General features: G+C 33.9%; 1 protein-coding gene across 1 annotated transcript; it reads left to right on the top strand.

Moving 5' to 3' along the window:
- Positions 1–1,448: 1,448 nt before the first annotated feature.
- LOC104897283 (protein DETOXIFICATION 30) lies at positions 1,449–15,175 on the top strand. The gene is given in 10 exon segments (XM_010684135.4): positions 1,449–1,898; positions 7,056–7,251; positions 9,075–9,420; positions 10,304–10,390; positions 10,538–10,594; positions 12,602–12,697; positions 12,699–12,838; positions 13,321–13,439; positions 13,795–13,881; positions 14,472–15,175. Coding segments are annotated over 10 exon segments (1,575 nt in total). The 5' UTR covers positions 1,449–1,544; the 3' UTR covers positions 14,565–15,175.
- The last annotated feature ends 10,139 nt before the right edge of the window (positions 15,176–25,314 follow it).

The raw sequence follows: 25,314 nt of genomic DNA on the forward strand, positions 1-25,314 counted from the left end.
AAAGGCAGCCAGCTTGTCGTGCTCGTGATGGACTCATCCCAAAATTTGAAAATGGGGTCCGTAAGTGTACCGGCTTAATGCATGCACAACTTTAGTGCCACATGCACAAAATAAGCTCCTTGATGAGATATAATATTCCCTTACAAAAAAATTAATTTGTAATATAAAATGACGAATAAGACATATTTGCAGCATAAAAACATTAATCAAACTATGCACATAAAGGAGTCAAATACCAACAATGAAAAATTTGTAGTATATAATTGTAAGGACTTACGCAATAACAATTAACACTAATATTAACAAATCAAATGAGTGAAAATATGAGCAATGACAATGCACAATTAATGTGGAAAACTTTCATAAACTAAAAATTTTCACTAGTCAATTAATGGATATTAGTGACCTCGAAAACTCATAAACCCCATAAATATAATATTTCCACATTAATTAATCTTTCACAATCCTACCTCATTATATATAGCTTTTAAATACAAGTATCATGTAATTAAATTTAGGTTTCTAATACAAATAAATATCATCCCTATATATATAACAAGTATAAATCTTATAAAAATATATAGAGATAATCCAATATTATATATCTTACATGCTGAAGTTTGTATTAGTATATAATATATATCAGTCTCAAAATTTCAGTCAAAATTTTTTTGGGTGTAAATGAAGAATTAAGTGTTGTGTTGTAGAGTGTAGACGAGATTCAATCTCAGATTATGAATGCCATAACTATAAGACTTTACCCACAAATTCTTTGTCGAAATAAATACATGAATAATACAAAAGTCAAAACATTACAAGCGATCAAATAAATTTTGGATAAAAAATGAAGGAAGTATATCATTTTCCTTAGATAAAATAATAGAAATTGCACATCCAACAACCCGAGTTTCACTAAATATAGGAAAGGAGTGATTACAATACTTTGTTTAATCATTTCATATTCATTTTGTCGCCTAAGTCCTACGCTCCATTTCTTATTTTTTTGAGGGGTCCTACGCTCCATTTCTCCACACCATCACTTTTGCCTTATCATATACTTTCTTCCCGTCTTATAATATAATGTCTACTTCATTTTTGGTGGGTCAGATTTTAAAATCTTTGATCTAATATTCTCATTAATATATATACAAGAAAAACCTACGCATGTGTGATCTTGTTATATTCAACTCAATGTGTACTTTCATAATATTAAATTTTATATTTTTTACTAACATGGAATTGAAGATATATTAACGATCAAAGTTAAATCTTGAATACCGTGTAAAAAAAAAAAGCAAATCCTATATTATGAGATGGAGGGGGTTTGGGGCTTGTTGGGCCTCTGGGTGAGTGGCCCTGTGCGAGGGCAGCCCAGAGGTAATTCATCTCACCACGGGTCCCGAATGAGAGCCAAAAAATAAATAAATCAATAATAAATAATTGATGGGTCAATAATTGAGCCCTGATGTTTGGTGTACCTCCTGTAGTCCTGTCAACCATATATTTAAATCTATATCTAACCCAGTAAAGCCTCATTATTTTGTATGATGATGGAGAATACTAGTAATGCTAAGCAGCCTTTGTTATCACCCACCGTGGTTGCGGTTGATGACGACGACAATCAAGTTACATCGATTACAACGAGAGACATTGTTGTGGATGATGATGACGTTGAAGAAGATATCCCACTCATCAAAAGCCCTGAAATATTCTTCAAAGTGTATTGGTTGGAGTTGAAGAAGACCATGTATCTCGCTGGACCATCTACTTTTATGCGTACCTGCCAATACTCCCTTGGCGCCATCACCATCACTATCTCCGGCCAGCTTAGTACCCTCGATCTCGCCGCTTTCTCCGTCGAAAACTCCGTCATCGCTGGCTTCTCCTTCGGTATACTGGTATGTATTTATACGTAATAATTCTATGTTATAGCTAGACACCATATTATGATAATACTCCTTCATTCTTTCTAAAGTGGTATGGGATTATAGCCTTATAGGATGATCATCTCAATAACTTATTAATTGAAAGATCAAAGTAAATATAGACTTGTTAGATTATTGTTCATTTAGCTTGTTTAACCATTGCATGATAATAGCCAATTGTATTGACTAATTTTAGTGGTCAATAGCATAGATGGTTTGTTTGATAAGATGTTTGGTAAGATTTTAGATTTGTTAGTAGTATAGAAAATGGCTACGTTTAGGACGTAGAGAAAACGATTTTTTTTTTCAATAAAGAGCTACAAAGATTTACGATATACGAAATTTATCTCAAGTGTTGAATATTATATTAATACTTTATAAACTACTTTCTCTATTTATCAATATTTTGCAATTTGCATCCTTTTCTTTTGGCAATCTTCAACATACACATTTGATTATTATTCCTTTCATCCTTTTAGTTTGACCATGTTTTAATTTTTATGTCTCTTTAAATTTACCTCATAGCATTTATTAACTCATGTTTCTTTTAAGAAAAGGTTGGGTAAAAGATAAGAAACCTTTCTTTAATTTGCTTAACTTAATAAATGAATAATTCCCTCTTAACAAAATTTTTTTACAAGATATTTGAGTAAAAATTTTTGACAAGATATTTGAACAAACTTAAGGAAACTAAGCAAGTAGTTTCTTTAATTATGTGTTATTAAAAATTTAGAAGAATCGTTAGTTTAATTTGACATCGAAACCAAAATTGGTAATGCACATTGCATCATTAGTGTTTATATGGGTCAACTTCAACATCTGATCCGCGATTTATACGATTTCTCCATTACTTTTTTGTTTCATCCACCAAACAAGATCCTAATATTCACATCTAACGCGAGAAATTTGGAGACATATGATGTGACTCGATCGAATAGAGAATCTCCTTATCAAAATTTGAAACACACACATAAGTGACGAGAAATGATAAACATCTAATTGCTAGATGTTTATAAACATCTAGCAGGGGTAAAATTGTCAATATACATGAAAAAAAGTTATCAGTCAAACAAAAAAGTAATCTCGAAAATTGGGCACTGTCTGAAAATTTCGATGCTAATATATGATGTTCATGCTACTACAACTTGTGTTCGTGTAACTATAACTAGTGTTTATGCAACTAAAAATAGTGTTTATGTATAAACAGATAGTGTTCGTATTTTTTTAATTAGACACTGTCAGAAGATTCCGATGCTAATATACAGTGTTCATGCTACTAGAACTAGTGTTCGTGTAACTATAACTAGTGTTTATGCAACTCACACTAGTGTTTGTGTATAAACAGATAGTGTTCGTATATTTTTTTTACATATCTAAATAAGAGATAGAGAAGAGTAAAATAAAAATATGATGAAATTATATCAAGATGGATGTCTATTTGTAGAGAATAAAAATATATGAATATTGGTATATTTTTTATTTTTTTCTAAAATATATTTTTTGAGATATAGAAGTTTAAAAAATTGGAAAAAGTAATTTGTTTGGATAAACAATATAGTGACATGTGTACCACTCACATGTTGCCACATTAGTGTTAGATGTTTGGCAAACATCTAGCAATTAGATGTTTATCATTTCTCCATAAGTGACTCAGTCGGCTAGAGAACCGCCTTTACTGACTCTTTAAATCCTATAAGAATATTTCACAAGGTGCCAAACTTACTGCCAATGATGTCTTCATCAAGACTCTACCTCGATATTAGATATTGATCACAGGAGGTGAAATTGATACTCCCAAGTTGTACTTACCTTTTTTAGTTTTGCTACCTAGGAGTACTTTTTATATTTTAACCCTTACAAAAAATAGTTCCTTCGCCTTTTCTATCATTATGCATCTGAATATTAGTCAATACATAACGTTAAATAACATTGATTTATTCAATTATTTAAAACAAAATTAGAAAAAGTACAAATTCTAAATATAAATATTGAGAAATCTAATAAAATTTCACAAAAATTATATTTTTTACACTCCTTATCTATGAAAAATACTAGATAGTTAAAGTAAAATATGTGAATAGTTTCACCCAAAAAAAAAGTATGTGAATAGAACACAATTAACATGGTACAACCAAAACACCCAAGGCAATACTATATAAATAAAGTAGAAAAAGTAAGAAAATGCATTCCATAAGTGAGTTGAGGAATTATTTTCTAAGATTTTTTTGACAACGAGAAATCGTACATTAATTAACAGAGGAAGTACAACCTAATGTTAATACAACCAAATCTAAAACAAACCAACGAACCTAAATGAGCTTTAAGAGCTCTTACAATTCATAGAAAACAAAAACATGAACCAAAAAGGATAGAGAGTCGCATGTGACGAAGGGCATCGCTGGTCAATGCTGGTGATGATGAACTCACAACTTTGATGGGTGATGCAGCGGTGGTAAGAGAAGCAAGTGTCGTTCACGATTCGGACAACTAACAACCAACGACGAGCATTGCATTTCGTCGTATGAGCAATCCCAACAAACGACTATTGCTTGCTTGGGATTCTGGGCTCATGATCTTGTGAAAAGCCACGTTCCTTTGTGACTCAATACTCTCGTTCAAGAGTATTTAAGGTTTCTCCATTAGAAAGGAGAAACTCATTTGAGTGGGCATGGTGAAAACCACCAAATGCAATTGGTGTGCCGCCTTCATATTTGAATTTGTCAAGGCAAGGATCATAAAGATCAATGTCAAGCTAGAAAGACATCTAAATAAAGTGAGCTCTCGAACACTTTGCCGGTTTGTGAAATCGAAAAATAGATATCCCAACCATGAAAAACATACATCGTCTCAACCACAGGCACACGCACAATCTGCTTGATTCACTTGTACCCACATCACAGATTCCAAAAAAACCACAAAATTTTACTGTTATGAATTCCCATGCCTTATTCAACCTAGTGATTCCTAAAGTTTTAAAAAGCACCGCACATAGTAAGAAGCAAATAAACATACTTAAAAACCAGATAAACGTACTGGGAATTAACCCACCTAGGGGAAAACTAACAGCCATGGGGAGGGGGAGGGGAAGCCTAAAGACAAATAGGGGAAGGGGAAAGGGATGCCCGACTTAAAACAGGAGGGAGGGGAATAAGGATGCCCAACTTAAAAGTAGGGGAGAAGGGACGGGAGGACCGACACTAAAACAGGTGAAAAGGGGTGGGGAAGCCTGACAAGAACAGGGGAAAGAGGAAGGGGAGGCCCGACGGAAACAGGGGGAGGGGATAGGGAGGCTCGACTCTAAAACAGGGGGAATAGGGGACGGGGAAGCCCAGGACAGTGTAGGTGGGGACGACGCGACAAACGACTAACACCAGGGATTAGGGTGGGGGTCGGTGTGACTATTAGGGTGGGGGGAAACCAGCGACGACGGACGAGTGAGCACAGAAATGAGAATACAAAACTAGCAGCGAGCCAAAACCAGTGACAGGGGCGGGGTGACGGAGGGCTCGACTGCCGGCGTAAGGAGCCCGAGATGTCTCACGCGACAGACAAGCCCTATAGGGTTGTGAGTTTGCGGTGGGGGTGTTAGGGTTTGGGTACAGAGAGAATTTTTTAGAGAGAAGGGTTTTATTATGCTTCTTTGTTGATGTCTTCTAATTGGCCTTTTTTGGTTATTTTGAATGGATTCGATAGCTAAGGAAACGCCATATAGGATTTTTTTTTTTTTTGGTTAAAAAAATAGATACCAACATATCATAAGTTGGTATTGCGTTGAGAATATATGACTAAATCATGCAACGGTAGTGTTATACTAGTAACACTTATGGATGCCATCTAGTTTGATTAGTAATGTCTAGTGGAGGTGGTATACAAATTGGGATTGAATCACGTCTATATCATTGCGCTTAGTCACTCGCTCATTTAGATATTGGTAAATTGTGATGTAATTCCTCCGTTTCAAAATAGATGATACAATTTGACTTTTGCACTATCACACACTACTATCATTTGATCGTATCTTATGATTTTTACATAAGGAAAAATATAGTTATTTGGGATCTTATTAGTTTCGTCTCGATATAGGCCTTGTTTGGTAAAGAGAGGTTTGGGGAAAATTGAGAGGTTTAAACTCATATTAGAGGATTTGACTAGTCAACACTCTAATTTGAGTGTTTGGTAAAGAGAGATTTCAATTAGCTTATTGATTCTAAAAAGCTATAAGGTGAGAGTTTTTTACATTCAAGGTTTGGAAATGAGTAGATCAATTACATCGATATATATATACATATCTAAAACCCAAGACAAACAAATGTCATGCTGCCACATGTACTCTCCCCTCCCACACATAATGAGACATTAAACAATAAAAATATGTGTTTCAAGACTCGAACGCATGACCTTTCATTTGATATACTAATGCACTAACCAACTACACTAAAATACTCATGTTGGTTTTTGTGAGGGAAAAAAGCATTTAAAGGAAAGATAATATTTCTATTTTTGAATACTTCAAATGCACGTTGGTAAATAATCCGGGGAGTATCGCTCGAGACAATAACTAGTTTATGTTCTAAAGTTGTTAAAAATTACATTAATAAATAATAAAAGATACAACAAAATATTATGCACATGTCTTTATTGGTCATTTTACACAATTATGTAGCAATCAGTTAATTACCAAATACCTTTATAAAAACAGCTAATACAAACATTTAGTCAAATCAACAAATACAATCAACTACCAGCTATCAGCTAATAGTTATCCGCTTATTGCCAAAGGCATATATTTTCATATTATCAACTTTTTATAATTTTTACAGGTAGAGAATTAGAGATCCTAAGAAGTGTGCCAAGTATTCTAAAACATAAGAAGTATTTGTTAACTAAGTATTTTTTTTTTGGTGAAAATAGTACTCCAATAGAAACTTAAATAATATCCATTACAAGTTGAAAACTTGCATGTTCCGCATTATAAGCCGACATCCAATAACTAGGGGGTGGAGGAAGTATCTAGTTAATGAACAATCATTCAAAGACTTCCTGCATATCCTTGCTAACATATCCGCTAGTGTATTGTTAACTAAGTATACTGATCAAATAATGTGTGTTGTGCAAATAACAAAATTGAAGTTGGGGATGGGCAGTGCCTTAGAGACATTGTGTGGGCAAGCATTTGGAGCAAAACGAATAAACATGTTAGGGGTGTATTTGCAAAGGTCTTGGGTGATCCTAAACACAACAGCACTCTTACTGAGCCTCCTCTACATCTTCGCGACCCCACTTCTTAAGCTCATTGGAGAAACTACCGCAATATCAGAGGCGGCAGGTATACGCAATATCTTTGATAGTCAATATACATGTCCAATGTTTTGTGTTTTGATGGTCTAACTTTGGAAATTTTGACAATAATTTACTTCGATCAATACATAAAAAGTATGTTCATATAGATTTGTTAAATTCGTTTTCGTATGTATTTTTTCGTTAATTGATGGTTAAGAGTAGTACTGTTCGTGGGTTTGGTTAGTTGGTGTTGTTTGGGATATAATCCAAACTAAACCGCAAATAGAAGGTTTGATATTTTTCTAAACCAAACCACACTACATTTTTGCCCAGACCAATCCAAATCGCACCATGTGAAATTTTTTGGTGCAGTGCGGTTTAACCAAACTGCAAACATGAGTAATAATTTATTTTTTCATATGTGCGGATATGGTAAAGTTTATGTATACTTGTTGCTGGAAAATAGTTAATTAGCTACAAATTGTTGGAAAAGTACCTCATAAATGACTAATATATGTGGTAAAAGGTTGTTGAAAAACCAATATATAAATCGTTTAAAGAAAAATTTTCAAATAAATCTTTAAAGATTCAATTTTGCGAAAGAAAAAACCTTATAAAACATTCGTTGCAAAAAGAAACCACAAACTTAAGGCGCGTTCGTTATCATTTTTTTTTTCAGTTTTCAGTTTTTTTTAAAAAAAACTAAAAACCAAAAATAGGAAACAAAAAAAAGTGGTTTTTACTTTTTAGTTGTCAGTTTTTAAAATCATGATGTTCCCAATAAATATGACTAATTTTTTATTTATTATAGGACATATATCATATGATATTGAAAATCAAAAAACCAAAAAACAAAAATCTACAGTAATACTGAACAGGTCCTTAATTTTTTTTTGCAAGAAGAAACCTATTCCCATTTTCCGGTGTGTTTTTTCTCAATTCCGGTGCTGACCTTTCTATCTTTCTTTACCTCCTACTTTCATTAACTACGGCACCACCCCTATACATCTTAAAAGCCACACCGGGAAATGAGAATAGGTTCCGTCTTGCATGAAAAATTAAGTTTTTGTTTTTCCGCAAAGAATGTTTTAAAAGGCTTTTTCTCGCAAAATTGAACATTTAAAAGGTTTTTTTGACAAATTTTCCATCATTTAAATAGTTTTTGCTATTTATGATGCGTTTTGGTTTTATTAAGATTCAAACCATGATTTGCTTGAAATTACAAACCAATCCAGTATTTTGAAACCGTAAAGCAACCTAAACCACGAAAATAACGGTTCGGTTGCGATTAGGTGTGATCCAAATCATACTATGAACAGCCGTAGTTAAAAGTATAGAAAGAAGACTGTAAATAGAGCATTAGAGCGGTTTGCGGGAAATCGAACATAATGTTTTTAAAAAAATTATTCATACTTTGTTTTAATCCTTCTGTGTCCTTACTTTTTTTTCCTTTGACTATAAGAAGGCAAAGCTATATGATTGTTGTTTTAGGTTATCAAAGAGGGCAAAACTTGAAACTGTTGTTTTAGGTTAATATTAAAGAGGAAAAAACTTGAAATTGTTGTCTTAGGTTAATATCGAGGGCAAAATTGGAAAATCGTCTTCTTAGTTGATATCAAACAAGGCAAATTTGAAATTGTTCTCTTAAGTGATATCAAAGAGGGCAAAACAATGTAATTGTCTTCTTAGTTAATATCAAAAAGGGGGAAATATTTTTGTCTTTTTTGATACTATTAAATAAGGCAAACAACTAGTTGCTCTATTTGATTCAAATAAATTACCCTCTTTGGAGTGATGTTTCAATAGACGAAGGAAGTATATATGGTCAAAAGCGATATTTAAAAAAATCCTCGATATACCGTTGGACAGGTAGGGTAGCAACATGGATGATACCGCAATTATTTGCATATGCAATGGTATTCCCAATCATAAAGTACCTCCAAGCACAACGTAAGGTAATGACTATGGCGGCGATCACTGGGATAGCCTTGCTCCTACATGCCTTTTTCTCATGGTTGCTCATGCTCAAGCTCGGGTGGGGCCTCGCTGGTGGGGCTGCGGTGTTGAACATTTCGTGGTGGTTCATAGTGTTGTCCGAGCTTGCTTACATTTTCAGCGGGAGGTGTGGAGAGGCTTGGAGTGGGTTCTCTTGGAAGGCCTTTCATGACTTGTGGGGATTTGTTAGATTGTCTGTTGCTTCTGCCGTGATGTTATGGTAATGCATCTTACATTACAACTTTTCATGCATGTAGTCCATATATCCAAAGAAAAACACTAAAAGTGCTATACAGAGAACTAAGTGTATATTAACGCCATACTTTTTGTTACTTACCTTATAGGGTTTTCTACATTATACCCTTGAGATTTTTCAGTTTTTACGTTGTGTGCCAACCTTTCTAAAATTATACATAGTACCCTTTCTAAAATTAAAAATTTTTAGTTTTTAATGCATAATGTTCCCGCGTAAAATCAAACGCCATTAATTTCATCTACCTTTTGTAATTTAGTGACCAAATATATAGTACCTTAAACATAGTTTGACTCTTACAAACAATATATTTATATGTTAGATTTGTTCCACTAAATAAGAAAAAGCAAATGAAACTATTGACGCGTAGTTAGCAACGGGGGCATTATGCATTAAAAGAACTAAGTTTTGGAGGACTGTGTGGAATTTTAAAAAAGTTCAGGTACAATGTAGAAATTGAAAAAACACAAGGATATAGCGTTTAATAACCCTACTTTATGTCAAGTAAAGGAAGTAAGGTCGTCAATGAGCTCTTTGTTCTCTGTGGAACCATTGGGTTGATACCAACTCATTTCCAAATGTAATAATCTTTACATCCATTTCTTTTACTTCGAATGATGGTGCCTACCAGTATAAAAAATTAATTCAAAAAAAAAAACTATTTATCTTTTCCCTTCATGCATTTATGAATCATTGATTTAGAAAATGTACCATTCATTTCTTTTAGGAAATATAAAGGAATCATTGGGGGCACTAGTACTAATGTTACATTTAAAGTGTTTTAAGACAACTTTCATCATTAACTTTAGCTTACTTTCCAATCTTAAAAAATCATCTTATGCACGTACAGCTTAGAAACGTGGTATTTTATGGCTCTGATTCTGTTCGCTGGGTATTTAAAGAATGCAGAAGTCTCGGTGGATGCCTTGTCTGTATGGTAAGACGCAGTGCATAATGCATTTCTTTGTTCATTTGTAATTGGATATTTATAATCTATATAAGTAATTATGCTATTAGAATCAAAATTCATCATAATTGCTGGTTTGCTGCTTAATTTAAATGCTCTTTTAATGTGGAATTTCAGTATGAATATATTAGGATGGACAATGATGGTGGCTTTGGGATTTAATGCAGCAGTAAGGTTTGTGATATAGTTTTTTTTTTTTATCTTGCGTGGTTTTATTTCAAATAATATTAAATATATATCTTTTAACTGTTAATATTTTTAAGGATTATTATTTGATTCTAATAATGAAACTCTTTAACCATTCCCAAAGATTAAACTAACATTTTCATTATTCTTGAATAATGCAACCTTTATACGCAAAATTCCTACAACAAATCAAATTAACTTGTAATCAGTGAAACGGGACAAAAATATTTGTTTAGAAAAATCTATACATTATCTAACATTCTCTCTATCCACAATTTATCTCTATCAGTGATTTTTTGAGGAAGAACAAGGCTAATTCTTAACTGAACTAATTTTTTCAGTCTATCAAACACTACTTCTGGTCTCCAAACCACCTGATTCCAACCTGCTTCATTTCTCACCCATCATAACTGATAAACCAGACCATTGAATACAACAGCTAGAATCCTCTTTTGTATCCCTGATCTTTTGCTCTTCTGTATATAGAGGATCTGCCTCTGAAAGACATTATGTATAGTAGATATTTTCAGCCAGTTTTTCACCATATCTAGACATTTGACTGCATATGGACATTGAAAGAATAAGTGACTGTGAGTTTCTAGCCCATTATCACACAGCAAGCAGGGGTTAGAGTGCATAACTCCAATCTTAACCAAAATATCTATTGTTCTTAGTCTCTGATGCATCACTAACCAGCAAATCATCCTATGTTTAGGGATGATAACATGTTCCAGATTAATTTATCCCAATGAACAACAACTTGCTTACCTATCATTCTTTGATAAGTTTGTTTAATTCTGAACTGAGTCATATTCTTCATTTACTATTCATTATACAACAGCTTCAAGCATTTTTGATCTGTTTCCAGTAGCAGTCTGAAGGTCGTTCATAATCCCACCACACAGCTTCTTTAATGTAGACTTCATGCATCCATTTCACCTAGAGATTGTCCTGTTTAGTAAATATAGCCTAGACATATTTTACAATAGCAGCATTATTCCAAATCTTGACTTGTCTCATTCCAAGTCCCCCTGCTTGTTTCGGCAAACAAACCTTTTCCCAAGCAAGATTACCTACCTTACTACTACTGTATTCACCAGTCCAAAGAAAGGACTCCATACTCTTTCATTTTCCTTTAGTACAAACATAGGAATGATGAAAATTTGTGCCCAATATTGATGTATACTAAGCAAAAAAGAATTAATCAATTTGAGTCTTACGGTGTATGAAAAATTCCTAACTGCTCCACACTTTGATCCTTCCACTCATTTTGTCAATTATACCATTGCATTTAGACACAGAGATGTATACTAAGATGGGACTTATTGGAAATAGTGAAAAACAACAAACAAAAACAAAGCAAGGAGGTGGTAAACCCTGGAGCAAAACGGTGTTGCCATGAGCCATGAAACCACCACCCACTAGAAAACCGCAGCAGCAGCAACGAGCTCCCCTAGGGTTTGCAAATCGCTCGGGGAAGATGAAGTTTTAAGAAAAGTCAGACAAAAAGTTTAGAGAGAGGGTTTTGAAAGTTAGGATAAAATTGGAATGAGTTTACGAAAAATAAATTTAAAAAAGACTATGCATATAATATTCTTAGTTTACTAAAAAAGGGTTGTATTTTGAAGGAAAAATTGACAAGAATATCAAACTATCACCGTTTTGCTCAAAATAATCCCAACTATTGGGTAGATTCTCAAAATAATCCAAACTTTTAATTATTTTATTTATAATAGACCCAAAAGGATCATTGAAGGGAAAAAAATAAAAGTTTGGATTATTTTTTGAAAGGTACACCAAATAGTTAGGATTATTCCAGAATAATCCAAAGTTGGGATTATTTTGAGCGGAACGGTCATAGTTGGGATTATTTCTGTCAATTTTTCCTATTTTAAATTCATATTATATTTCTATCTAAACTACTATTATTTACCTGTCAAAATAAAACAAGTCTATATAATCATATACTGATTAAAGCATACATTTGTTTTGAAGTGTAAGAGTATCAAATGAACTTGGAGCAGCACGTCCCAGAATGGCAAAGTTTTCAGTTTTGGTTGCGGTAACAACTTCCTTCTTCTGTGGTTTAATATGTATCAATATTAATCATCTATCGAAAAGAATACCCAGCAGTTTTTACCAACAGTAAAGAGGTACAAGATGTGGTGACTGACCTTACCCCAATTCTCGCACTTAGCATTGTCATCAACAACTTTCAACCTGTTCTCTCAGGTGTCTAAACATACTTTTTAGTTTTTACTACCTTAATTTACTTGTTTTAGAGCTCGTCTAGTTGTATGCATTGTAGGCTCCGTTTGGTAGGGCGTAAAACGTTTTTCCGAAAAACTGTTTTCCTCTATTTTCAGTTTTACATTGTTTGGTTGGCAAAAGAATGTAAAACCATTTTCCCTTGGGGTAAAATTACTTCTCAATGATGGAAAACCATTTTCCTTTCAAAATGAAGGGAAAACTATTTTCCTTATCTCTCTTGTACACTCCTCTCACTACCTCCTTACTTTCTCTTTCATTTTTCTTTCATTTCATCATTTTTCTTACATCGAACCAAACAACGGGAAACTAATTGTGGAAGTGTGTTTTCCATTGTAAATTGTTTTCCATGAAAATCATTTTACATTGAAAATATTTTACGCCCTACCAAACGGAACCGTAATGATAATTAAACCTAGGTCAATGACAAATTAAAATATCAACAGGTGTGGCAATTGGAGCAGGATGGCAAGCTTTGATTGCATATATTAACGTTGGATGTTACTACTTTTTGGGAATCCCTTTGGGCCTCACATTAGGATACGTGCTTGGTTTTGGTGTCAAGGTAACTTCCAGCTCTTACCTTCTAATTTTAAGATTGGAGGTTCAATTTTTATATTGTCTCCGGTAATAAGGATATTGTTGTGAAATTTTGTCTAGGTAAAACTCTGATTATCAACTTCAATAACTGAGGTTTCTTTATAAAGAGTGTTTTTTTTATCTCCTGCTAATAGTAAGGACGTGTCATCTAGATATATTTTATATCTATGATCAGTTAATTTTCAAAAGTTGTATAAAAAGCTTTAAAATATAATAGACTCTAAAAAGTTATATATAAATATCTTTTCGTATCTATGAACATTTACTAGATTTGATTTTTTGTAACTAAATACAAAGTATTAACTCTATAATTATTGCAGGGCATATGGCTTGGAATGCTCTCTGGTACATGTGCGCAAACTATTATTCTATTTTCAATAGTCTACAAAACAAATTGGAACAAAGAGGTAAAACAATCATACACCTCTTTTATTCGGTCATATGGCTGAAGTAATTTGTATTTTTCTAAATTCTAAATTTGGGTTGGGGAATGGAGATAAGTCTTAATTACATAGCGCCTGTGATATTTTTGCAAATACTGGTGTTGGTTGGGAAGGATTCCAGGTAGACATGTAGTAAGTACTAGAAGTATTTGAATGTACAACTTGCTATAACTTAACGGCTCGTTTGATTAATGGTTATAAATAATGGTAATGGTAATAAAATTTAGTGAAAATTTGTAAATAATTTTTCATGTCAACAAATACGAGAATGAAACTTTCTCACAAAACATGTATTTCTCTTTATAAATTTCATTTATCACCCAATACCATCTTCTCAAGTGGTAATGGATAGTTATGAGATTTTAGGAAGAAAAATGAATAGTTTGGGATGAAGTAGCATTATCATAGGTAATGACATAGCATTTCTAGTATAAACTTAAACTATGATGCATTACCTTTCCCACCATTTATGGTCTCTTACCAAACGGGTCGTAAGTGTAAGAATAATGATCTCTAAAATACAATTTGACTTATGGAATTTTTAATTATTGCAGGCTTCCATTGCTGGGGAGAGAATAAGAAAGTGGGGAGGAACTCAAGACGGAAACACCGAACATGAAGAAAAATTAAAAGACGCTGAAAGATGACAGTTTGGGACTCAAAATTTTTGGTATGGAAAACGGAAACTTTTGGGGGATAAGTTACAGCACTTCATGGGAGTAGAAAAAAAGTGTCGTTATAAAATTACTGGGAACTATTAGCTTACGTTGCCTATCAAGTTTTGTGAAGATTTTGCTATTAGTAATTGGAGTATATGCTAAGAGAATAGATTGGTTATTAGCGAAACTACATTCAAGAACTTATTTTATGTATCGCAGAAAATTGGATCTTGCTGATTATATTGTAGAGGATAGACATTGATTCCATCACAACGGGTAATAAGGTCGAGATGACCACCACACATATGATGATGACAAGGATCCTTTATGTCCATCTCGGTAGATAACCCTCTTGATAGTCGTGATGGCACCTAATCATACACATGGCAGTGGCATCATCTCCGAGAGATATGGGTACGAATTGTGGAGATGTCTGGAATGTGGTCATTTGCTATTTTTAATAGTTGGTTTGACCACCTGTTTGTATTGGTTGTTTTTATGTTAGTGGTTTATTCACTTTTTTTTATTAAAGTGTTTGGTAATATCGGCTATTGGTTATGAGGCTCTTTTATACGAAATTGACTTTTGACGTCCATAAATATTATCCTCAAATTCATACAACTGCTTGGTTTAATTGGAATGTTAGAGGATAATGCAACAAATAATATCAAACATATGACCCCTGTCGGTATATCTTATCTCATGCCCTTTTATACAAGGATGATGATGGATTGTGGTTATCTCAATCGCATTACATTGAAAAGGTGCTAAAGAAGTTTGACAACTTATTATAAACCGTTTTCTACACCTTTTAATCCAAGGGTGAAACTCGCCAACAACAACAGAACTCCTATCTCCTAATTGGAGTAATAGGGTGTTTGATGTGTGCAATGATTATGAGACCAATTGCCTCTGTAGTTAGTAAACAACTAAGTTAGTTTGATCCAGCATTGGCATGCATTATTGCACTTAGAACTTAGAAGGATTCCTAAATATCTTAAGAGAACAACATATTATGGTATATTTTGTAGTGGATACCCTTGGGTCTTGGAAGGTCCTTCCGGTGTGAGTTGGATCACTAATAGTGATTATTATTCTTACAGAAGTGGATGGCTATTCACTCTTGGTGGGGATATAGTTTCTTGGGTATACAAGTGACGAACTTGCTTTGAAGATTCAGCTATGGTTGTTAAAGAGACTTAGCTTCTGCGGGTAAAGAAGCAAGATGGCTTGGAAAGTTATTGTAGATATGTCTTTGTGGCCTAACCCTACACAAATGAAAAAACCCCACCTGATGTGGTCAAAACTGGCCTTTTGGATGTGGTTTTGGTCCGCATCAGGTGGGGGCGTAACAGGTGACTAATCATTTCTGATACGGTCCAAAACCGCATTAGAAACTGATAATCTGATGTGGTTCAGAGGGAAAACCGCATCAAATTAGGTGATAATCTGATGCGGTTTTCCCTCTGAACCGCATCAGATTGTAGTGTTTATGTCCAAAAAAAAAGTGGCAGACCTGCAGGTCTGCCACGCCACTTTCATACTAAAACTCCAATTGATTTGAGTACCAAAAACAATAACAATAGATATATATAACTGAATAAATACATACACAATTCCAATTGAACAATGAGAAAAATACATATATATATATATATATATATATATATATATTATATATATATATATATATATATATATATATATATATATATACATATATATACCTGAAAAAATACATACACAATTTCAATTGAACAATGAAAAAAAAGAACTAAAAACATAACAAAAAGTAACGAAAATTACAGAAATTAGAGAACCACAGGTAAAAATAACGAAAACCAAAAAGAGAAATAAAGAAAAATTAATATATAATATATATATATATATATATAATAATATATATAATAATATATATATATATAATATATATATATATAATATTATATATATATTATATATATATATAAAATTACAAATTTAGATCCAGAAACGAAAAAAGAAATAAAGCGAAAAAATTCATCCCCATTTTCGCTCGTCGTTCTTCATTTCTTCATCCCCATCTTCGTTTCGTGGAGTAGAGAGGAGAGAGAGGGGTAAGGTGATACTGATGACAGCGTGGTGTGAGGGAGGAGTAGAGAGGAGAGAGAGAGGGGAGATGAGGGAGATTAGGGTTTGATAGGAGAGAGAGAGGGTCTGGAGGAGTCTAGAGAGTGGGTCTCGTTAGGAGGAGTGAGGAAGGATTTAGTATTAGGAGTGTTGGGCCATTTCTATTCTCATTTCTTGCTGGCCCATTTCGTGCGTGGGCCATATAAAAAATTACAATAATCTGATGCGGTCCATCGAATCGCATCTGATTAAAAAAAACCGCAACAGTTTTTTAACCTGATGCGGTTTTTGAGAACCGCATCAGATATTTTTTTGGCCAAATTCCTTCCCATTTTTTGGTTAATTTTCGGATGCGGTTTTACAAAAACCGCATTTGATACTAAGTGACATATAAGGTTTTTTCCACTCGTGCTATGTCACCTATCAATTCATTGTGTAGTGAAGCCACATTGGCAAGAGCATATAGTCAAGTATATAATGGTAAATCGAGGCACATTGATTATGTCACAGCTACGTAAAGAATCTTCTTCAAGATGGAGTTATAATTGTGGATTTCATGCATTTAAGTTAAAACTTGATTGATCCATTAATGAAAAGGTTTTGCAAGAGACATGGTAATATAAGTATTTTTTTACATCGCAAAATTTTGTATAAATAAAATAAGTTTACACACTACCACTAGGCCGAGTCATTAAAGACTCTTACAACATACACTTACTAAAAACATATTACAAGAAACTAAAAGTGTAAAAAACGCTTCTTCGATGAATCCTTGATTGTTGAGATGACTTCGTCGATGATGTCAAGCTTTCCGAAGCAATCATTAGTGATGCTAATATTAATGTATGTTGTATTTCTTTTTTTTTTAGTGAACAAGGATAAAATTAAGTTAAATTAAGTGTTTTGGCAAAAAAACTAATACAATCCGTGACGATAAAGTTTTGACAATAATTAGAGGGAAGGGGAAAATTGCTAATTACATTAAGGGTGCTAGTCCTATGTCTACATTCTTTAGCAATACGTCTGCTACTTTGTTATCTAGTCTTCTAATGATCTTGAGATTCATCTCCATGAAGTAATATTGCAGCTCCCTACAATAATTTATAATGTCACAATATAAATCCTCATATCTATTTATAGAGTTGACAAAATCAATATCTTTTCACGCAATCCCAATGGAAAATAATTGCGTGAAATTGGCGTCGGTATGGCTAGTTGCAGTGCTGAGCATTAGTAGCATATAGTAAACAATTGGACCCAGAAACCCACGACCCATAGTTGTCACGAATAATACTTGTAATACTTGAAGGTGTTTCAATATTTACAAATAATGCATCAACATTCACATGGACATAACCAATAGAATAAATCATCCCATATTGTGAAATTGGGGATCTTGAGTTAGGGGAGTAATTTGGTTGGCAATGAACTCTTGGCAAGGCTAACTTATGACTTTTTAAGGGTGTGTTCGGGTAAGGTGTGAGGCTTTTGTTCAAGAATAAATTTATTTCGCTCTTTTCGCAACTAAAAAAAAGGAAACATCCTAATCCAGATCGTGATATTTATGTGTGCTACTAGAATTATGTTTGAGCCACTCACCTATATAATCATGATCCCAAAATCCCGGGGGAAGTGGATTAAGAATCCACAGTTGCCTTAGTGCAATTTTTGACCACATGAAGTGTGTTTTCAGGAAGGTTTGGGCACGAGGCACGGTTTGGAGAATAAACTATTCACCTACAATGAAGTAGAGAGTTATAGGGGAGGCGATCCCACCCCATAAGCCGCACAAAAAAATCTAAGCTTAGGGAGAATATTGAGCTTCCAAATCCACTCATTTCCAACGAAATGCGGTCTTTTGCCCACAAGAGTATTACAAGCCAATGTCAAGGAGAATTTGTACTTCTCAACTAGGGAGGAGAAGGTGGAATTAGTGTTTTGGAAAGGAATGTGTGTGGAGTAGATTAGTTGAGCAATGAAATCAAGGGAAAGTGAAAGAAAGACGGTTAAGGGACCAATTGTTACTTATTATTATATGATGTCCTTGACTCTCATTATCTCCTCATTTTTGTTAAGAGGTTCCCCCCCCCCCTATAAAATTAGGAATAGCTCCAGTTCCAAGCTAATTATCATTCCATATGTCTATAAGTGCCCATCACCGACTCTCCAGTTAAGGCTAATAGCTAAGAGTTCTTTTCCTTTGGCCATTTTTTTCCGCACTTGCGACCCTTTATTACAGGAAATGACGTAATTCTCCTCACATACTTGGAGAATATGCACTTTTGGCGAGATTATCATGCCCTAATGTAAGTTCCAACCCAACTTGGTCATGTATGCAATGTTAAGATCCTGGTGACTCCTAATTCCTAACCCTCCTTTACTTATGGGAAGAAAGGTATGTTTTTGGACGACAAGGTAAATTTTATGTTTCCTTTCAGTTTCTCCCTATAGAAAGTTGTTACAAATCCTATCAAGGTCAGCTATGGTTGTTTAAATAAGTGTAAGATTTCCAGCTGTTGAAAGGAATTTAGCTTTCCACAAAGCTAATTTACCCCGTTCCTTATCAAAAACAAATTACGCATCACTTCTTTTAGGTCTTTTGTGTGTGTGAGGCATACCAAGGTACAAACCTAGATTTGCACTTTCCTTAACATTTAACGTTTCTTGGAAGAGAAGTATATGCTCAAGATTGGTATTTGATGTGAAAGTCAGTCTACTCTTACTCTCATTAACCTTTTGATGCCCTGAAATTTGACAAATTTTGTTAAGGATCTCCCTAAGTTTGAAATATATGGTTTCATCTATCCTCCTAAAATCAATAAATCATTCAGTACAGAGGAAATAGGATATACTAATTTTCTTTTTCCAACCCAAAAGGGAGTCTAAGATTTTTCCAAGCAAGCTTTATTGATTAGGTTGGTTAGGTATTCCAAACATATATTGATAACATAAGGAGACATTAGATCTCTTTGACACAGACCTTTAAAATGTCGAAAAGGTTTTGTTTTTTCCCATTTACCAATATCGAAGAGGTAGCTTGATTGATACGATTCATGATTAGAGATATAGAGTGAGAGTCAAGATTCTGATGAACAAGGCATTGTTTAATGAAGTCCCATTATAAGCGGTCATAAGCCTTTTCTGAATCCACTTTCAAAGCAAACCATCGCATCTTCCTTAATATTCTTATGCATAGAATGCAAAATATCAGATGCTAACACAAGATTGATTTTAGTACCCCTTTCCTCGATAAACCCATTTTGATTTTGAGACACCCAATTTGTAATAAGCAATTTTATTATATTGACTAGAACTTTAGTGACAAGCTTATAAATGGTATTACATAGGCTAATCGGACGCAACGGCTTAAAACTCTCAAGGTTGTCTTGCTTAGGGATTTGGCAAATGAGGGCGCGACCAAGATCAGTAGGAATATCACTATATGAAACCAAGCTCGAACGAAAGTGGTCCTACAATAGTGTAGGCATTCTTTATTTTGCCTGCGCGAGAAGAACGCGTATTTGATTTGACTATCCCATTGTAAAAGTTTTATTGAAAATTGTTTTGAGGTCGCCAACAAGTATTAAAAGAAAGACTCATAAATATGATTGGATATGAAAAATCATAGGGACAATTTAGGGATTTATCCAATGTACATTTCTCCGTTCTGACTCCATAGATGGTCAATGAACAATAGATTGAGTTTAAGGGTGAGAGTACGAACACGGTCAGGAACCATGTTGCCCATTTTATGCAACAGAATAATCGTAAAATATTTTCATGCAGCCTAAAAATAATTTAGTATAGGTTGGTTCAGAAAACACATAAAAGACTATTTGTTTTAGTGACAAGTAACTAGGAAAGGAAATTACAGGGAACCTAGCAGGTTGTTCAAATTATCTGATTAATGTTAGAATTTATTTAGGCCTTTGATTAACAATAATATACAAGGTAATAAAAATTGCAAACAGATATAAAGATAATATTCATGAAAAATAATAAAATATAATATGAGAAAGTATCGCAGTGAGTTAGTATAATATACAATACTTACAGTCACAGGACTACGTTAACAATCTACATCATGAATAAAATATTAGTAACTTCAATAAAAAAAAAATGTAATATTATTAAAGAAATGAAATAAAGATTTTCAATTTATATGACCATCATAAATAATACCATCGTTTGGGGTCGTTAATTTGTTTGGATCTCGGAAAATTGAATATGTCAAACTAGCCTTAGAAAGAACTTGTATTTGTGTTTTGTTTTTTTAAGATAAGTTTATAATGGTGGGGTGATTAGCAATGGTTGGAGAATCATGAGTGTTTGTTTTCTTTAGCAATGCATGTACATAGACTGATGAAGAGGATTTGTTTGAGAATTAGCAATTCATGCATTGACTAAATTGTATATGTAATTAATGGTGGGAATTAGGGGATGGTGGTAGCTGTAATATGAGAGGATGAATGTATGATGATATGTGGCGCTAGGTTATATGATGATGATATCTCACATTTATATATAGTTTTTAGATGTATTTTGATTGCATTTAGACTCCCTTTAGAGCATTTAGGTGCATAATAGCATGAATTACGTAAGTTGTGCTCTACTACTCCCCGTTTGCGTGTTTTGATGATTTTCAGGTTACTTTGATGCAAATTGATCATGATTATCTAATATCGAGCCTATTAATCATTGAAGATGAAGATAGCTTGCACAAGGATCACAATGCATCCGTTCGGAACGATTTCGAGTTAGAATGAAGCAAAGAGTTAGTGAAAGAAGTGTCAAAACTGACACCTGTTCACTATTTTGAACATAACTTTTTATAGCAAATTGATAATCAAGAAATTCCAGTTGTGCTGGATATTAGACTTCAAGGGCTTTCCAATGATAGGTCACAAGCCCCAATCAAACTTCTGGTTTGAGAGATACAGCCTTCGCAAGTTAACGCAAAATCGCAGTTTTCTCGCCCGATCGACCGGGCGAAATGAAATTTTTCAACAGGATGCAAGGCATGTTAGCTCGGTCAACCGGGCGAGAAAGGAGCCAAAATCGCTTGCGTGCCCGACCGCGCGGATTTTCCTTTTTGTCGTAGAAGTTGAATCACCGTCGCCCGACCGGGCCATTCTCCGGGACGATTATTTTTGCCTTTTTTAGCCGATTTTGTAAAAAGTATAAATAGGTTTTTAGTATTTTCAATTATACTACTATCTTATTTTCTACGTTTTTAGGGCCAAACACTTAGTTTTTCTCTCTCTAGTTTTGTATGAACTTTTACCATTGAAGATTATAGAGATTCTTGATTTCGTTTCCATCATTCCTCAATCATTCGGTATTCATCTTTACTTTGTTTGATTTAATGAATTATTTTACTTTGATCATGTTTATTGAGTTCATTATTATCATGAGTGATTAGTATATTTCTAGGGCTTAGAAAGGGAAGCCATGTTTATACCTCTTTGATTGTAGTTTAATGTTATTCGATAATTGGATTGAATTAGAATAATTCATGTTGATTTGTTATGCTTGTTTAATTCATGTAGTTGCGCAATATCATGATTTATGTTTAGCTAATAAGAATTAGAATCGGAAGATCGTATTCATTAGAGGCTTGTTACGATAGGTAGGTTTGATTATGTTGAGCGACCATACTGACATATGTTAATTTAAGAGTTGTTGTTAATATCTGACCAAGGATTAGCGAAATACTCTATTTATTCGAACCTTAATCCAAGTATTGTTGAACTATATTGTAGTGATTAGATTGGTATAAGCATGGTGGACCGATCAATTACCCTAAGTTTTTAATTATTTGATAAACTTACATCATTTTGTGTTCTAGTTTACTTTAGTTTAGTTATTAGTTCTTCAATCAATTTTCTCTTTTGAAGTAGTTGAATAATTGACCATAAATCTGTAGAACTCCTCTCCCTGTGGATCGACCTGTATTTGCCAGTTTCTGCTAAACAGACACCGTGCACTTGCGGTATATTTTAAAACACATCAAGTTTTTGGCGTCGCTGCCGGGGAGACGGCTAGTTTCTATAGTTTTCTGATTAATTATTTGAACTAATTTTGCTGTCTCATTGGAACTTCAAGTTCCAATTGAGGCCATCTCACTGCACATTTTTCTTTGTTTCTTTTATGACCACGTCTAAAAGAACAGATACTCCAGTTCCAACTGATCCTGATCTTGATCGAGAAAACCTTGCGGCAGCTCAAGAAGACACAAAAGAAGCAAAAGCAGTCTGCCAATTAGAGAAAACCCACGGAAGAACCAACAGAACCAATCATGCCTCCTAAGTCATTGAAGTCTTATGGGGTACCTTCTCCTGGCAATGTTTCCAGAGGTCCTACTATGTCTGATATATAGGCAGCCAACTTCGAAATCAAGCCTACTCTCATTAATATGATCCAACAGAATCAGTTTGGTAGGCATCCATCTGAAGACCCTGCAAATCATTTACAACGGTTTCAACAACTCTGTCGTACCGTTAGCACCAAGGGGTCACTCCTTATCAGTTGAAGGTCATCGTATTCGAACTTTCATTAAAGGACAAGGCACAAAAATGGCTGAACGATGTTAATGAAACTGAGTGGAGTGCTAAATCTGACGCATTCCTGAAAGAGTACTACCCTCCCACCAAAAATGCATAAATAAGACATAAGCTTGTTACCTTTCAAGAAGAACCCGATGAAACACTGAAGGAATCATGGAATAGGTTCAAGGATCTGCAGAGAGAATGCCCACACCACAATCTGGATAAGTGGTTCATCACCAAAGCATTCTACAATGGTCTACAACCTCATATGAAGAGTATATTTAATTCACCTGCAGGGGGTGTCTTCTTAGATAAGGAGGTGGATAAAGGATATAATTTTCTGGCCAACTTAGCGGCGAATGATCATAGTTCTTCCAGGATTATTACAAAGAAAAAGTTGGATGCTGATACATATGCCTTGTTGTCTTCACAAGTAACCCAGTTTAGCATGAAGATGGACTCACTGAAATCTTTGCAATATAGTACTCCTCCTATGAGTATTAATGTGATGTCTCCCATGGCTCCTATTACTTCTTCCTTTTGTGAGGTGTGTGGTGTTCAAGGCCACTTTGGTCATAATTGTTGCTACAATCACCGTGATCCGAATTAGATGGAGCATGCAAATGTTTTTCAGCAGAGACCCCCACACAACCCATACTACATACAACCCAGGTTGGAGAGATCATCCTAATTTTTCAGACAAAAACAATAATGTTCAAAACCCTCAACCACATGGCGTGAATTCATATATGGAGAGGATGGGTGATATATATATATATATATATATATATATATATATATATATATATATATATAATTGAGTTCAGGTGAGAATGAGGTTTCACATGAGAAATGAGAAAAAATAACCGCCCTTAGATCATGTCACATTTAATGGCCCTGATTAAAAATTAAAATAAAAAAAGTAAAACGCCCTAAAATCCCAAAACCATCTCCACTTCTGAAGCTTCTCCCTCCTCTCTTGCTTCGATTACCCTGTTAATTTATTTCATCTAACCCCATTCGAAATTTTTTTTTCAAGATCAATTCAAGACATTCAAATATATATGGCCATATGGAACAAGAAGGTTAGTATTTCGAATTTTTTTTGTTTTTTTTAAAGAATTTCGAGTCAAATTTACATATAAATTTCATTACGAAACGGTTTTTGATTCGAAATTTTTGTGATTATATTAATTTAGTCAATCCAATTGTAGATTTCTTCATTTTGTACTTATATATAGTTTGTTGGATCATAATTTTCATTAAATTAGATAATTCGAAATTAGATAAATATTATTGAAGTGATTATATTTTCGTTTAAATTAGGTAAAAATAAGGAAACATGAGTAATGTCGAGTATCTGGGTCACTGGGTCTGTATAATGTGGTTGTCTTCTTGATATTGTTCAGGCCCGAGTTTTTGTTTTTGTCGAAGTGTACCATACCCGAGTCTTGTGGCAATAGTTCTAGAAGCTTTTCATTATTTTGCTTCCTACTTTTGTTTCTTATCTTCTTATTTGTTGGGGGAGGGTTGGTTGGTGTGGAGGGTTTAGTTTTTGTTCCAAGAAAGAAGATCTTTTGGCCATTTTTATTATACTCCATGTAAGTATGTAACAGTCAAAGTCCTGATTTTTGTTTGCAATTCTTGCTGAATAATGATGTCTCATGTTAATCTAAAATTTCTAATGTTCTCTGTACAATGTACATGGAGAAGATTTCGAGTTGGTTTTGAAACTTTATGTAGTTGTTTTCTGTGAAATATGTAATACAAAAAACATCATGTTAATTTGAATTTTCTAATGTTCACTATACAATGTACCCAAGATAAGGCGCAAAATGAGAGCTGAAATCTGTGCTTCCCTTGTTTTGTGTGATACCAATAATGTGTGGAAGGAGGTCACCACAAAGATTCGTGAGTTCAATGACATATTTGAGGCAAGTTGCGGATGAATTACAAGGAACAAGATAATGCACCGAAAGAATTAGCTAGTTTGAAGGCAAAGAAACTGCGGTTGAATGATTTTCACACATTTATAAGTATATTGTTTCTACTTTTGTAAAGGGATATGGTAGTAAGGACTG

This window comes from Beta vulgaris, chromosome 6 (assembly GCF_026745355.1).
Source record: "Beta vulgaris subsp. vulgaris cultivar EL10 chromosome 6, EL10.2, whole genome shotgun sequence".
In the NCBI taxonomy this organism is placed as follows: domain Eukaryota; kingdom Viridiplantae; phylum Streptophyta; class Magnoliopsida; order Caryophyllales; family Amaranthaceae; genus Beta; species Beta vulgaris.